Here is a 14,228-nt window from a genome sequence, read left to right on the forward strand (position 1 = left end):
ATGTCTATCCATATGTCAAAGTCTGCACCCACATCTTTAAGCAGTGGTAGGTTATATTGATCACACTCTGGTTTCCTGCAGCTGGTTTCTGCTGTTTCTAACTTCAGATAGTGACATTAGAATCAAAGAGAAAAGATGGCTTTCTCGGCAGTGGGTACAGCCTAAGCAAGGCTGGTTCTGGGGCAGAGAGTAAAGCAGCTTGACTGGATCTGACGACAAGCCCTATCTTCAGCTTTCCCCCTGCCCCGAGCCTGGCTCAGAGCTTAGTACCTCTGAAACCGTGTGCCTTGTGGACTTGCTGTGAGCGGAGGGTGAGAGCAAGAGGTAGTTCAAAAGGGTAGGTTGATGGTAGATGGTGGGCAGTGAATTTGGGGAGTTATGGTGAGCCATGCATGGTTTTTGAGCTGGGAAGTGAAGGGCATGAGAAAGGCAGGGTTTGGGGGAGGTTAGCCAAGACGTGGTATGTGGTTGCAGCCAGATGGGGGAGGCTGAAGTGTCAGGCTGCTCTGACACGTCCTGGCTGTTATGGTCTTGGAAGAATAGAAAGGTGTCCCATGAAGGAGGGGAGAGGGTGACTGGAGGTAATGGGATGTCCTTGATTTGCCCCAAAGTAACTTTAAAGCTTTGAGGATGCCCTCCCATCACTCCCCATCCCTTTGGTGAGCTGGAGCAGAGTGGGCACTCTAGTCCCCTTCCCACCAGGAAAGGAGTCACTCCCGTGGCATGAATAACTGTCATTGTTAACCATTTATTAATCATAACCTGTGAACACTTTCCGTTATGGAGTCCTCACTGCTACCCAAGAAGTCCTTACTATTACTACCCCCATTTTACAGATGGGGAAGCTGAGGCACAAGCGTGTGATGTGACTTGCTTAGGTCATATGCTGTGCTGAGCTGTGCTTCGTTCTTCAGTGGTGTCCAACTCTGTGAGACCCCACGGACTGTAGCCCGCCAGGCTCCTGTGTCCATGGAATTCTCCAGGCAGGAATACTGGAGTGGGTTGCTATGCCCTCCTCCAGGGGATCTTCCCAACCCAGGGATAAATACTGGAGTGGGTTCCCATGCCCTCCTCCTGGAGATCTTTCCAACCCAGGGATCAAATAGGTCTCCCGCATTGCAGGCGGGTATGGCAACCCACTCCAGTACCCTTGCCTGGAAAATCCCATGGACCGAGGAGCCTGGTAGGCTACAGTCCATGGGGTTGCAAAGAGTCGGACATGACTGAGCAACTTCACTTCACTTCTTCACTTTACGGTCTGAGCTACCAGGAAAGCCCCAGGTCACATGAGGAAATGTCCAAATGGGGATTTGAGTTCAGTTCCACGGCTCTATAGACGCTGCCCATCAAGACTGCCACCAGAGGGCGCACTCCACCAATTCCCAACTATTTTTCCAATTAATACAATTTTCTGCTGTCCTCAGAAAAGTGATACAAAGGCAGACTTTGACCTGTGTCCCCACACCAACCCTTATTCCCTCGGGGTCCTTATCCAAAGCGTTGGCTCCATTCCGTTCCTCAGTTTGTTCATCTCTGTAAAGGGGCCAAGAACAGGACCTACCACTTCATAGCACTGCAGGGGATTAAATAAGACCCTTGCACAGCAGCTGAAACCGTGTCACTCGGTAAAGGTTACTTCTCAGCACTAATGCCTTCTAAGCACACTGCTTGTCCATGGAGAATTCTGGGTGACACTTCCCATTGGATGTGGTCTGTGTGCTCTCTGTGGACTGACCCTCTGAAGACAAGGGCAGTTCCCGCTCTCATTAGCCAGACAATGAGGGGTAATGGGTAGGAAGGAGCATGGCGTCGTGAGTTCAGACAGACTTGGGTTCAAATCCCAGCTCCATCATTTGCTGGCTGTGTGATCTTGGGGAAGTGACCTCACCTCTCTGAGCCCCAGTAAAAAGGTGATCATAATCGTTTGCACCATGTGGGCTTGTTGAGAGGGCTGTATGCCATGCCAGGCACTACAGAAGCCCAGAAGACATGGAAGCCTCCCATCCCACCCTCCGAGGCCACTCCCTTGGGTCCGTCAGCTAACTTGGGGCCCCAGGCAAAGGAGCAGACCTTAACATCCTCAGGATCTTGGCCTGTACTCTCCCCTTCCCCCCCTTCCCCTATCTAAAGGCTACCCTGTTCCAGCCAGCTTTTGGAGTTCGCGTCATTTAAGAGAATAGAGGTCCTGGGCAGAGAGCACCGAGGGATTACCCGGTGAGCATGAAGCAGGCCCTTCTGCTGTGACAGCATTGTCCCAGGACACGGCCTTTGATCCTCCCAATGGGCCATGTGACCCCTTGGGGCCACTGCTGACCAGGCACCGCAGGTGTCTGCATGTGACCACCAAGCAAGTCATGTTCCTCAGACTTAACCCCCGGTGACGACACCTGACATCCGCTTGCCGGCCACATGACACGCCTTTTCTCCTTAAATCTTCACAATAACACTAAGAGATCCAGGAAACCCTTAAAACCCTGTTTTAAAGACAAAAACTAAATAAATAAAACAGAGTCCAAGAAGAGAGGTAACGTCCCCCAGGAACAAACTCAAGTGAGCAGAGTCCCGGATCTCGCCGACACAAAGACCTAATTCTTACCCGCTGTATAGAGGGGTCCCCAGATGGGAATTGCTTTAGTGTTCAAAGTCCAACCAACACCTAACAATTTTGTTAATGACACAGTGGCAACCCCATGGACTATATGGTCCATGGAATTCTCCAGGCCAGAATACTGGAGTGGGTAGCCGTCCCCTTCTCCAGGGGAACTTCCCAACCCAGGGACTGAACCCAGGTCTCCAGCATTGTGGGCAGATTTTTTACCAGCTGAGCCACAAGAGAAGCCCAAGTATACTGCAGTGGGTAGCCTATCCCTTCTCCAGGGGATCTTCCCAACCCAGGAATCGAACCAGGGTCTCCTGCATTGCAGGCAGATTCTTTACCAACAGATTCTTTATCAGGGAAGCCCACGGTGGCCTAAGCACCATAGAAAAATACTCAAAGAATATCAGCAAACAGTTCACAGAAAAGAAAATGCAGATGGTTTCTAAGCCGATGATAACTTGTCAACTTTGCCAACATGGAAAAGCACAAATCAAAGCAATGATGAGAAAGGTTTTTTTTTTTTTTTTTTTACTCATTGGGTGGGCAAGAGTTAATCCAGTTGTTAAAAATCAGTGCTGGTGAGAACACAGGAAAATGGATACTCCCTGATGGGACCTTGCTGTGGGAGTGTGACTTACTACGGCTGTTTACAGAAGGGAGTCGCTGTAGCTGTTGACATTTAAGATCTGCAGACCTGCTAGTCTGCCCTCCAGGATTCTGTCCCACAGAAACAAAAGCACCTGCGCCTTAAAGCACGTCTTCAAGGACGTGGACAGAGCACTGTTTGCAGGGAGCGAAACCCAGAAGCAAAGCAAGTGCCCACCTGTGTGGGAAAGTTTGCAAAGTTATGGCAACTTCCCTTATCCCGCAGAATACCAAGCATCTATTATAACGAACAATTATATTTTTTATTGGTCACACTGCAAAACTTGCAGGATCTTAGTTCCCCAACCAGGGATTGAACTCAGGCCCTGGCATTGGAAGCACTGAGTCCTAACCACTGGACCATCAGAGAATTCCCTGCAATGACATTTTAGACTTAAATGCACCAGAATGAGGGGTTCCCATGAAGTAGTATTAATTTTTTTAAAAACACAAGTTGCAAAACAGCGTCAATAATATAAGCCTACTTTTTACAAAAGTGGAATGAAATCCAAGTTAGAATTCCTCTATGAGTGTATTTGCATAGAGTCTGCAGTGGGTCCTTAGAAGGAGATAGAGAGCAGTGTTCATTATTTTATTGATTTTCAGACTTTAACAAGCTTTTCTGTCCTTCCAATAAGAAAGGGAAGACACTTGTAACAAATGACAGGATATTGTGTATAAAGATGCACGCTTACTACCCTGCCTTATAAATGTGAAGGTCAGTGTTAGGTGTCAACCTGGCTGGGCTACAGTCCCCAGTTATTGAATAAGCCCTAAGCTGGATATTGCTATGAAAGGATTTTATAGATGTGATTAAAGTTGTAATCAGTTGACTTTATGTAAGGGAGGCTATTCTAGATTTTCTGGGTGGGTCTGATCCAACTGTTTGGTTGGTGGTTTAGTCGCTAAGTCGTGTCCAACTCTTTGTGACCCCATGGACTGCAGCCTGCCAGGCTCCTCTGTCCATGGGATTCTCCAGGCAAGAATACTGGAGTTGGTGATCATTCCCTTCTCCAGGGGATCTTCCTGACCCAGGGATCAAACTGGCGCTGCCTGCATTGGCAGGTGGATTCTTTACCACTAGTGCCACTTGGGAAGCCTAGCCCAATTGGTTGGAAGGCCTTAAATGCAGAGCTGAGGCTTCCGGGAAGAAGCAGTTCCCCCTGTGGTTGGCTGGTGCCCCAGAATTTCCAGCCAGGCACCCTGTGAATTTCGAGCTTGCCTAGCCACCCCCACAGTCACAGAAATTCATTTCTTGCTATAAAAAAATACTTTTGTAACTAGTGATGATCAGCTCTTAGATTTCTGTGATAAATCTCTTAAATTTGTATCTCCTACTGTTTGTTTCTCTGGTTGAACACTGACCAAAACAATACCCTAGAAAAATTATTTTATAAATGCACCAGAAGAAATGTAAAAAGATGTCATGGGTAGCAAAAACCTGGTAACAACACATATATTCATCAACAGAAAAAAGTGGAGAGATCAACCTCCGTGCAGTCATGCTATGAACTAATTATTACACAGCACAGAAAATGCCCAAACCGCCAGCACAGAGGCAACAGGGATGGAGCTCACAAACAGGATGATGAAAGAAAGGAGCACATCACAGAAGGATACATAAAGTGCTCTTTGATTTACATAAAATTCAGAAGCAGGCAAAACAAAACAAGTCACTGCTGCTGCTGCTCTGGTTGTTAAGTCGTGTCCGGCTCTGTGACGACACCACGGACTGTAGCCCGCCAGGCTCCTCTGTCCGTGGGATTCTCCAGGCAAGAATACTGGAGTGGGTTGCCGTTCCCTTCTCCAGGGGATCTTTCAGACCCAGGGATTCAACCCGGGCCTCCTGCATTGCAGGCAGATTCTTTGCCGTCTGAACCACCAGGGAAGCCCAAGTCATTGCTTAGGAATACTTACCTGTGAAAGTCACTCAGTCATGTCCGACTCTCTGCGACCCCATGGACTGTACTGTCCATGAAATTCTCCAGGCCAAAATACTGGAGTGGGTAGCCTTTCCCTTCTCCAGGGGATCTTCCCAACCCAGGGATCGAACCTAGGTCTCCAACATTGCAGGCAGATTCTTTACCAGCTGAGCCACAAGGGAAGTCTACTTAGGAATACTTACATAGTAGTAAAGCTATATGTATAAGTATATAAAATAGATAAATAGATATATAATACAATAGGTATACAATATATCTATTAATAGATATATAAAGTATATAAAATTATTTTATATATCTATTCTATATAGCTATATAGTATATATAATATATATATTATATGTATTATATATATATACTATTTTATAGAGAATACATATATACATGATATGTGTGAATATATATGTTTATAGAACAAAAGAAATTTTTACACATATAGTGATGGAATGATTTACGATCAGCAGTTTGATGGTGGTTTCAGGGACTCCTAGGGTTTCCCTGGTGGTAAAGAATCTGCCTGCAAATGCAGGAGACCTAGCTTCAGTCCTGCTTCGAGAAGATCCCCAGGAAAAGGAGATGGACCCTGGAAAAGGAAATGACAATCCACTCCAGTATTCTTCTCTGGGAAAGCCCATGGACAGAGAAGCCTGGCAAGCTACAGTTCATGGGGTCACAAAGAGTTGGACACAACTGAACTACTAACGCTTCCACATCACTTTCAAGGTTACTGATGGTTCTGTTTTCTTAACTTGAGGGCGTTGTTCATTTCATTATTTTTAAACTTGTAAAGAAAAAAGGTTGCTGCCATTCCATTTCGACGAGGATCAAGTCATCAGCCACTGCAGCGGCCCACCTCCAGTGCACCTGAGGGAAATTCAGGATGCAGAAAGACAGGAGGGAGCGCTCTGTTTTGGATAGATGGCCCCTACAAGGTCAAGATGGATGCATATCTAGGGAAGAATTTCAGTGGCCTCAGATTCTTGTATCTTCTCACCCGTAGAAAAGCACTAAAATCATTAACTTGAGATGTCTGCCTTTAGTGATTAGCAGTAATCTTTTACCAAGATGAATCCTCGACTACTTGCATTTCTCAGCCCCCACCTTACTTGTCTCCTGAAAAACCTGTATGCAGGTCAGGAAGCAACATTTAGAACCCAACAAGGAACAATAGACTGGTTCAAAATTAGGAAAAGAGTATGTCAAGGCTGTATATTGTCACCGTGCTTATTTAGCTAATATGAAGAATACATCATGCGAAATACCATGCAGGATGAATCACAAATTGGAATCAAGACTGCCAGGAGAAATATCAACAACCTCAAATAGGCAGATGATACCACTCTAATAGCAGAAAGTGAAGAGGAACTAAAGAGCTTGATGAGGGTGAGAGTGAAAAAAACAAAACTGGCTTAAAACTCAACATTCAAAAAACTAAGATCATGGCATCTGGTCCCATCACTTCATGGTGAATAGATGGGAAAAAAGTGGAAACAGTGACAGATTTTTTACTTTCTTGGACTCCAAAATCTCTGAGGATGGTGATTTTTGTCATGAAATTAAAAGACGCTTGCTCCTTAGAAGAAAAGCTATGACAAACCTAAACAGCATATTAAAAAGCAGAGATATCACTTGGTCAACAAAAATCCATTTGGTCGAAGCTATGGTTTCTCCAGTAGTCCTGTATAGATGTGAGAGTTGGACCATAAAGAAAGCTGAGTGCTGAAGAATTGATTCTTTCAAACTATGGCATTGGAGAAGACTCTTGAGAGTCCCTTGGACAGCAAAGAGATCAAACCAGTCAATCCTAAAGGAAATTAACCCTGAATATTCTTTGGAAGGACTGATGCTGAAGTTCCAGTACTTTGGCCACCTGATGTGAAGAGCCGACTCATTGGAAAAGACCCTGATGCTAGGAAAGATTAAGGGCAGGAGGAGAAGGGGGTGGCAGAGGATGAGACGGTTGGATGGCGTCACTGACTCGAACATGAGTTTGAGCAAACCCCGGGAGATAGTCAAGAACAGGGAAGCCTGGCCTGCTGCAGTTCATGAGGTCACAAAGACTCAGACATGACTTAGCCACTGAACAACAACAGAATTTACATATATTCTGAGTCCTCCCAACTCTTTGGAGCAGTTCCTCAGAGCTATCTGAGAGGCTGTCTCTCTGGCTACAGTCCTCAGTGAGGACTTAACACTATAAAACCTAACACAACTTTTATGTTGTGCATTTTTATTTCCGTCAACAAACTGTAAGCAAGTTTTGCCTCATTTTGCAAATATAACACAGTCCACAATAAAACATTTTTAAAAACTAAGCAAGCAAGCAAAAATAAGTTATAAGCCTCCATAGAGAGATGAAGCAGAATATATCTGGAATATCTTGGTGGCAATTAACTGGATGTTCTCCAGGAACAGGAGGGAGTTCTGTAGAACGATGCTGGGGAGGAGCCAAGGAGAAATCAAGGACCTCGGGGTGGCTTGATCTTTGGCCTCATCCCTTCTCCCCTCAATTAGTTCAGAGTTCTTCTGACTTCCGGATAACCACAGAGCGATCTAAACTGCTTCCACGAGTTTAAAAAGACACTTGCTCCTTAGAAGAAAAGCTTCTAAGATATGCATGATCCAGAAAAGCAGATTTCATCTCTCTGAAGGAGGCAGAGGAGGAAAAGGAGAACCACCACCACAGGGACTTCCCTGGGGGGTATAGTGGATAAGAATCCACCTGCCAATGCAGGGAACATGGGTTCCATCCCTTGTCCGGGAAGATTCCATGTGCCTTGGAGCAGCTAAGCCTCTGCACCACAACTACGGAGCCAGTGAGTTGCAGAGCCCACAAGCCACAGCTAATGAGCCCCTGTGCTGCAGCTGCTGAAGCCCGTGTGCCTAGAGCCCATGCTCCAAAACAAGAGAAGCTACCCCAGTGAGAAGTCTGTGCACTGCAACTAGAGAAAGCCCTTGTGCAGTGTGAAGACTCAGGGAGATCCAAATAAATAAATGAATAAAAATAAATAAAATCCCTCTGTTCTTAAAAAAAAAAAAAAGAAGGAACAACAGGGTATTAAATGGCCACACAACAGTATTTCACAGGAGATTCATCAACTATTTCCTTAGTCCACCACGGATGGAGATTTAGGATATTTTCAATCTTTGCAGAAACATAAAGATGACACAGTAAACATTCCCAGGCTTCGAGTGTTGTCCAAATCGTCTCCTCTTCAGAAAAGCTCCAGGAGCAACTGAGGCACAAGAGGCACCTGTGTTTTCAAGGCTCTCAAGATTGACATTTATCAATGGCCAAGTCCCCTTCTAGAAGGATTATTCCCATGCAAACTCCTGGCAATGACAATGAAAACACTTCCTTGAAGTTGGTACTGTTTTCTGGTTACTGGGCTGCCGTGGTAGGTAATGAGCACCCCGTGCCCAGGGGAGTTCAAGTAGGTGTGGTACGACTCTTTGCCCAGGGTTGCTAGGATCAAGAGAGAATTTGCATTGGTTGCAGGTGAGACTTAGGTATGCTTAAGGCACCTTCTCAGTCTTTGGGCCTCTTCAGTAAAGACTGGAAGCTCTAATTCTCTCTCTCTTTCCGCTTTTAAGTTCCCCTCTGAGCCTATTACTTCTGCTCACACTTTCCCCAAACATTTGCTTTGTTCCTGAAGCTGCCACTGTCGATAAAAAGAACAGACTCTGGCTCATCTTCCAGTTCTGCAAAGGGTGCAATCATGACCCACTGCAGTGCACCCTACGGAGCATTTAGGGTTGAAAAAACAGGAGGGAGCATTCTGGGTTTTGGATCTATGGCCCCCCAGAAAGCTAAGATGCATAACTAAGGGAAGATTTCAATGACCCCAGATTTTTGCATCTTCCCATCCATTTTAGTGCTTTAGAAAAGCACTACAATCATTAACTTGAGATGTCTATATTTCTGTCATTAACAATAAACTTTCACCAAGATGTATGCTTGACTACATGTATTTTCCAGGCTAAAAAGATTATATATATACCGGCTTCTCCCCCACCTCTTTGGAGCAATTCCTCAGAGCTATGTGAGAGGCTATCGTCCTCAGTAAGCTCCCAGTGAAACTGAAATGCCAAGGTTGTACTTTTTTCAGTTGACACCACCCAGGCCCTGGGCCTTCTGAATACAGCTGCTGAATGTCAGATAGATCTAGCCTTACTGTGGAGTGATGCAGGACATTCAGTCCATTGTGGTGAAGGGGACTCACCTGGGGTCACTCAGACCTAGGTGCAAAGCTTTGCCACTTCCTATTAGGTGCCTTGGGGACAGGTTGCTTCATCTCCTTGAACCTCGATTTCCCTCATCTGTGAAATGGGGATCTCTGTAGCCCTCACCCCACAGTGAAACCACAAGGTGGAATTTCAGGGGGGCTCCTTTATGTCTCAGCGTAGAAAGAATTCAGCGAGAGGCAAAGTGATAGATAAGAGGTGATTTTTTCAGGCAACTGAGAGGGTGCTGCACCCCAAGAACTTAGCGGGTTACAGTTTTATAATCAAAAGGAGGGAGGGGGAAAAAAGACCACCACCTTCTTCATGAGTAGACATCATGCTTCCATCATCAGCTCCTCCTCCAGGTTGGGCAGGAGAGTTTTCTTACCCTCCCTGGAGGACTCTTACCGCACTATGGAAAAATTACTTTAGGTCTCAATACAATGATGGTCTTTCACTTTGAAATGTCGCCTTTCCATAAATTACTGTTTTTTTTACGTGTGCAGAGAGCATGTCCTAGGGGTCATTAACTTTCTGAGCTCACTGAGCAGGATGTGGGGCTCCGGCCACCATTGTTTTATTGTTTGGGGCCGTGACTCTTGGCTCTGTTGCTAAACAAACCTGCTTGGTTTTGTGGTTAAGCAAGCCTGCATTCTAGAGTGATTGTTAACTTCCAGGGGTCTCCCATACTGTTTTCTTTACTTACAGTCCCCTAGAGGATTAACTATTTAATCACCTACTTTGCCCCTTTCCTCTGTCCCTATCCAAAAGGCCATTAAATGGGACAAGGACACTTGTCACTTACGAAACTGTACTCTGTGAATCACTATTATCTACAGGCCGAGATTCCAAAGATATGCTCGAGACCACAATGTCATCCTCTCTAGGATGGGGAGCTAGAGTGCTCTAAAGGCAAGGAATGCGAGGGTGATGGGAGGGGTGGGCAAGGAGGAGAATGAAAGACCACCCAGAGGTGGTGGCTCTCGAGCAGGGTCTAGCACCTAAGAAAGAGTCTGTTGGGGAGACAAGGGAAGGGCTGACAACCCAGGCAGGCAGCTCTGAAGGAGCAGAGGTGTGGTTGACTGTTAAGTCCCCTACTTCCCTGGCTAGAGCAGGAGAGGGTGGTAAAGTAAGTAAAGTCACTCAGTCGTGTCCGACTCTTTCAGGCCCCATGGACTGTAGCCTACCAGGCTCCTCTGTCCATGGGATTTTCCAGGCAAGAATACTGGAGTGGGCTGCCATTTCCTTCTCCAGGGGATCTTCCCGACCCAGGGGGTGGAGATGGAGATAAAAGATGAAATCAGCAAAGGGAGCTCGGGCTAGAAGGCAAAGGGTTTCGATTGATCGCTGGGCTCAGTGTTTGGCCTTGGTCCTCAAGGTGATGAGGAGACAGGACAGACTTGGAGAGAGGGAGGCGGTGAGATGAGATGTGTGCAGCCTGTGGTGGTGGAGGCTGTTGGAGGAGGAAACCCCCAGATCCCTCCTTCGGTGCCCTGCCCCACTCCTGGGGTTTCCCTGGTGGCCCAGACGGTAAAGAATCTGTCTGCAGTGCAGGAGAAAAGGGTTGGATCCCTGGATCAGGAAGATAGAAGGGAATGACAACCCACTCCAGTATTCTTGCCTGGAGAATTCCCTGGACAGAGGAGCCTGGCAGGCTATAGTCCATTGGGGTCGCAAAGAGTTGGACACGACTGAGCGACTACCCCACCCCAACAGAAGGAAAGGAGGCTGGGAAACTGGGGAGGAGGAACTAGAGCCTTCAGGGCGAGTAGACCAGTCACCTGTTTTGACCTATTTGCCATATTCATCCTCTTCTTCTTTTTTGGCCCTACTGTGAGGATCTTAGTTTACCACCCAGGAATGGAACCTGTGACCCCTGCAGTGGAAGGGCAAAGTCTTAACCGCTGGACCACAGGGGAATTCCCCACCATGTTCTTCTTTTAAAGACCAGCCTACTAGATGGAAACGCTGAACCCAATTAGGAGATCTCACAAACAGGCATTTCAGGCAAGGCAGCCAGAGTTTGTGTGTGCAAGGCAGAGCGTTCACTAAGTGAGTCAGTTGCTCAGTTGTGTCCGACTCTTCGTGATCCCATGGACTCTAGCCCACTAGGGTCCTCTGTCCATGGGAGTCTCCAGGCAAGAATGCTGGAGTGGGTTGCCATTCCCTTCTCCAGAAATCTCACCAACCTGGTACCTTCTCAGATACTTATCACCATTGATTACCAGAAGAATTTTGACGCTGACTTGCCCACCCCTCCCTTGGGAAGAGAACCCCCTAGTTTCACCCTATAAAAGTTCCTCTCCGGCCTCCCATGGTTTATATGCATGAGGTTTCATCTCAGCTTCTGCTTTTTCAGCGAAAGCAGAACCGACCTGCAGGTGACTGAGAACGGGACGGAGAGTGGGGAAGACCCTCGGGACCGCGCAGGGCACCTGTGCCTTTAAGGGAAGGGGCGAGCCCTTGGGGGCGTGTCCGCTGGGCGGGGTTGTATGAGGGGCGTGGCCGGCGCGGGGAGAGCCGGGGCAGAGCCTGGGGCGATCCGGGGGACCGGACCCGGATGCGGCTGCCGGAGGGGTGCGCGAGTCCGAGACGTCTGGGGCAGAAGGTCGGGCAGCGCGGGCCGGCGGGCGGAGGCTGGAAAGGCCGCTAAGCCCTGCGGGGTCGAGGTGCGGAGTTTGCGGGTCCGAGGCCCGGCCGGAGGTAAGAGGAGCGTCACCGCCCGCCTGGGCGCGGCGGGAGGATCACGCAACCGGAGTTCATCTGCTCAACATCCGCCAGGATTGGGAAACGGAGCACTTGGACGTTCCCGGGGTCTCGCACCTAGAAAGTGCAGCCGCAGAAGTGATCGTAACCCCAATTTCCTGCCTCTGCTCCTCCCTATCAGGTCTGCAGATCTTCGGAGTGTCTGAAAGTCTAGCCTCGGACAAGCGCACAGTCGCGCTCAATAAATGCTCCCTTGTGAGTGAGCACGAGAAATCGGCGGCCAATAGAGAGGAGACTCGTGTTGATCCTTAAGTTGGGAACACCTGAGGGCGTGAGCCCTTGTTAAACGAACCCTTATCGTTTGTTCTGACGCGCCGGCGTTTGTCTTCATTTTACGGATGAAGAATCAGAGGCTCAGAGACGTGGAGTGACCGCCCTAAGGCCGCATAGCGCCCCAGTGGCTAGGACTGTATTGCAGACCTGGAGTGTCGGCTCCAAGTCAGTGCCAAGGGCAGTTACAGAGAACTGCAGGAGGGAAGAAAGAGTGCGGAGACAGGCCCTTCTGCCCCCTTGTCCTTCCCCAGGCACCCCCTCCCCCGCCAGGACTTTGAGCAAAGATTTACAAAAAAAAGAGAAACCTTGTTTTCTGGGCTTTGTTTTTCTTGAAGGCAAAACAGCCTCATTAGCAACACGTGGAAGAGCCAAAAGAAGAAAACTAGTATGCCAGGGACTTTTTTTTCTTTTTTTCCCTTTCCAGTTTAATTTCTTTGAAAGAAAAATTAAGCTGGTTTCTCCCTAGTATTGAGGGAAAAGACAGATGCTAAAGTCCGGCCCAGCTCTGCTGTTAATGGGCTGTCTGACTTTGAGCAATTCATTTCCCCCTGGGCCTTGATTTCCCCATCAGAGGCGGTTAGTGCCCTGGGTTTCCATGGAAACGCTACTGGGGGCTCAGGAGGAAGGGCTATGTACTCTGCCTGCTGGATGAGTCAGGCCCATCCAGAATGTGGCTTCTGCATGGCTTTCCTTTGGAGGGAGATGGGGGGAGGGGCTTTCTTCAGGCCCCTCCTGTTGGGTCCTGCGGTCTGGTCTTCCATGACACTGTCCCTTTCTCACTCCTACCCAGCAGGCCACTGGAGGTGCCAGCTGTTTGGAACTGAAACACTGCAGAAGGGGAAGCATCGGGTGAGGGCTGGGCCCCTTGGGGGCTGATGGCCGGAGGACTGCTGAATGTGTACTGGGTCCTGAGCTTGCTCTGTGTGCTGCAAATGGTGGAGACAGTGTCCGGGGCCAGGGCCCCATCTGCAGGGGCCCACATTAGCTCCCAGTTTCCAGCCTCAGGTGTGAGCCAGACCGGCGTGGTAGACGTGAGTATCCACTCAGGGAACTGGTATCAGGTGGGGACGTAGTCAGATGACCCGGTATTTATTGAGCACCTACTCTGTACCAAGCACTGAAATGAACCCTGGAATATGCCAGGGAACATATACTGTAGACAAAAATCCCTGCCCTGATGGAGTGAACAGTTTCCTAGGAGGATGGCTAAATAAACATGTAGATTTCATGCAGTAAGATGCTAGGTGCTCTACAGATGAAGAGGATGAAGTGGTATTGCAGAGTGGAGGCTATGAGGTTCAGGGAGTATTTACAACTGTTTCAGATTGGGTGATCACACATGGCTTCTGGGAGGAAGTGACCTTTTAAGCCCAGCCCTGAGTGGAGAAAGGAAGCCACCTGTAACAGACACCAGAAGGAAGAACATTCTAGGTGGAAAGAAAAGCATATGCAAAGGCCCTGAGTTAGGACCAAGCTTAGTGGATTTCTGGAACTGTGAGGAGGCCAGAATGGCTGGAACAGGGTGAGTCATGGGGGAGAGTGTTAAGAATGAAGATGGAGATGTGGTGGTGGTCAGATTACAAAAGACCTTAGGAGCTGAAGCTAGGAGGTGGGATTTGTTTTATAACAGTGGAGGGCCCATGGAAGGTTTTCAGCAGGGAGTTATCAAAATCTGATTTATTTCTTCAAAGAATGTCTCTGGCTTCTCTGGAGAAAATGGATTGAGGGTAGCAGCAGGGAGACCAGTAGGAAAGCTCTGGCAGCTTCCCAGGTGATGG

General features: G+C 48.0%; 1 protein-coding gene across 6 annotated transcripts in view; it reads left to right on the forward strand.

Annotated features, from left to right (window-relative positions):
• The first annotated feature begins 11,905 nt into the window (after nt 1–11,905).
• The window catches only part of SLC8B1 (solute carrier family 8 member B1), a 29,153-nt gene continuing 26,830 nt past the window's right edge, over nt 11,906–14,228 (forward strand). For 2 of the 6 annotated variants that reach the window (XM_043901692.1, XM_043901696.1), the window contains exons 1-2: nt 11,907–12,659; nt 13,238–13,481. In XM_043901692.1, the coding sequence (XP_043757627.1) occupies nt 13,326–13,481 (156 nt within the window). In that variant the 5' untranslated portion in view covers nt 11,907–12,659; nt 13,238–13,325. Of the gene's footprint in view, nt 12,664–13,237; nt 13,482–14,228 lie in introns of all 6 variants that reach the window. The other 4 variants (XM_043901693.1, XM_043901697.1, XM_043901694.1 and 1 more) reach the window with 4 other exon arrangements.

This window comes from Cervus elaphus, chromosome 5, assembly GCF_910594005.1.
Source record: "Cervus elaphus chromosome 5, mCerEla1.1, whole genome shotgun sequence".
Lineage (NCBI taxonomy): Eukaryota > Metazoa > Chordata > Mammalia > Artiodactyla > Cervidae > Cervus > Cervus elaphus.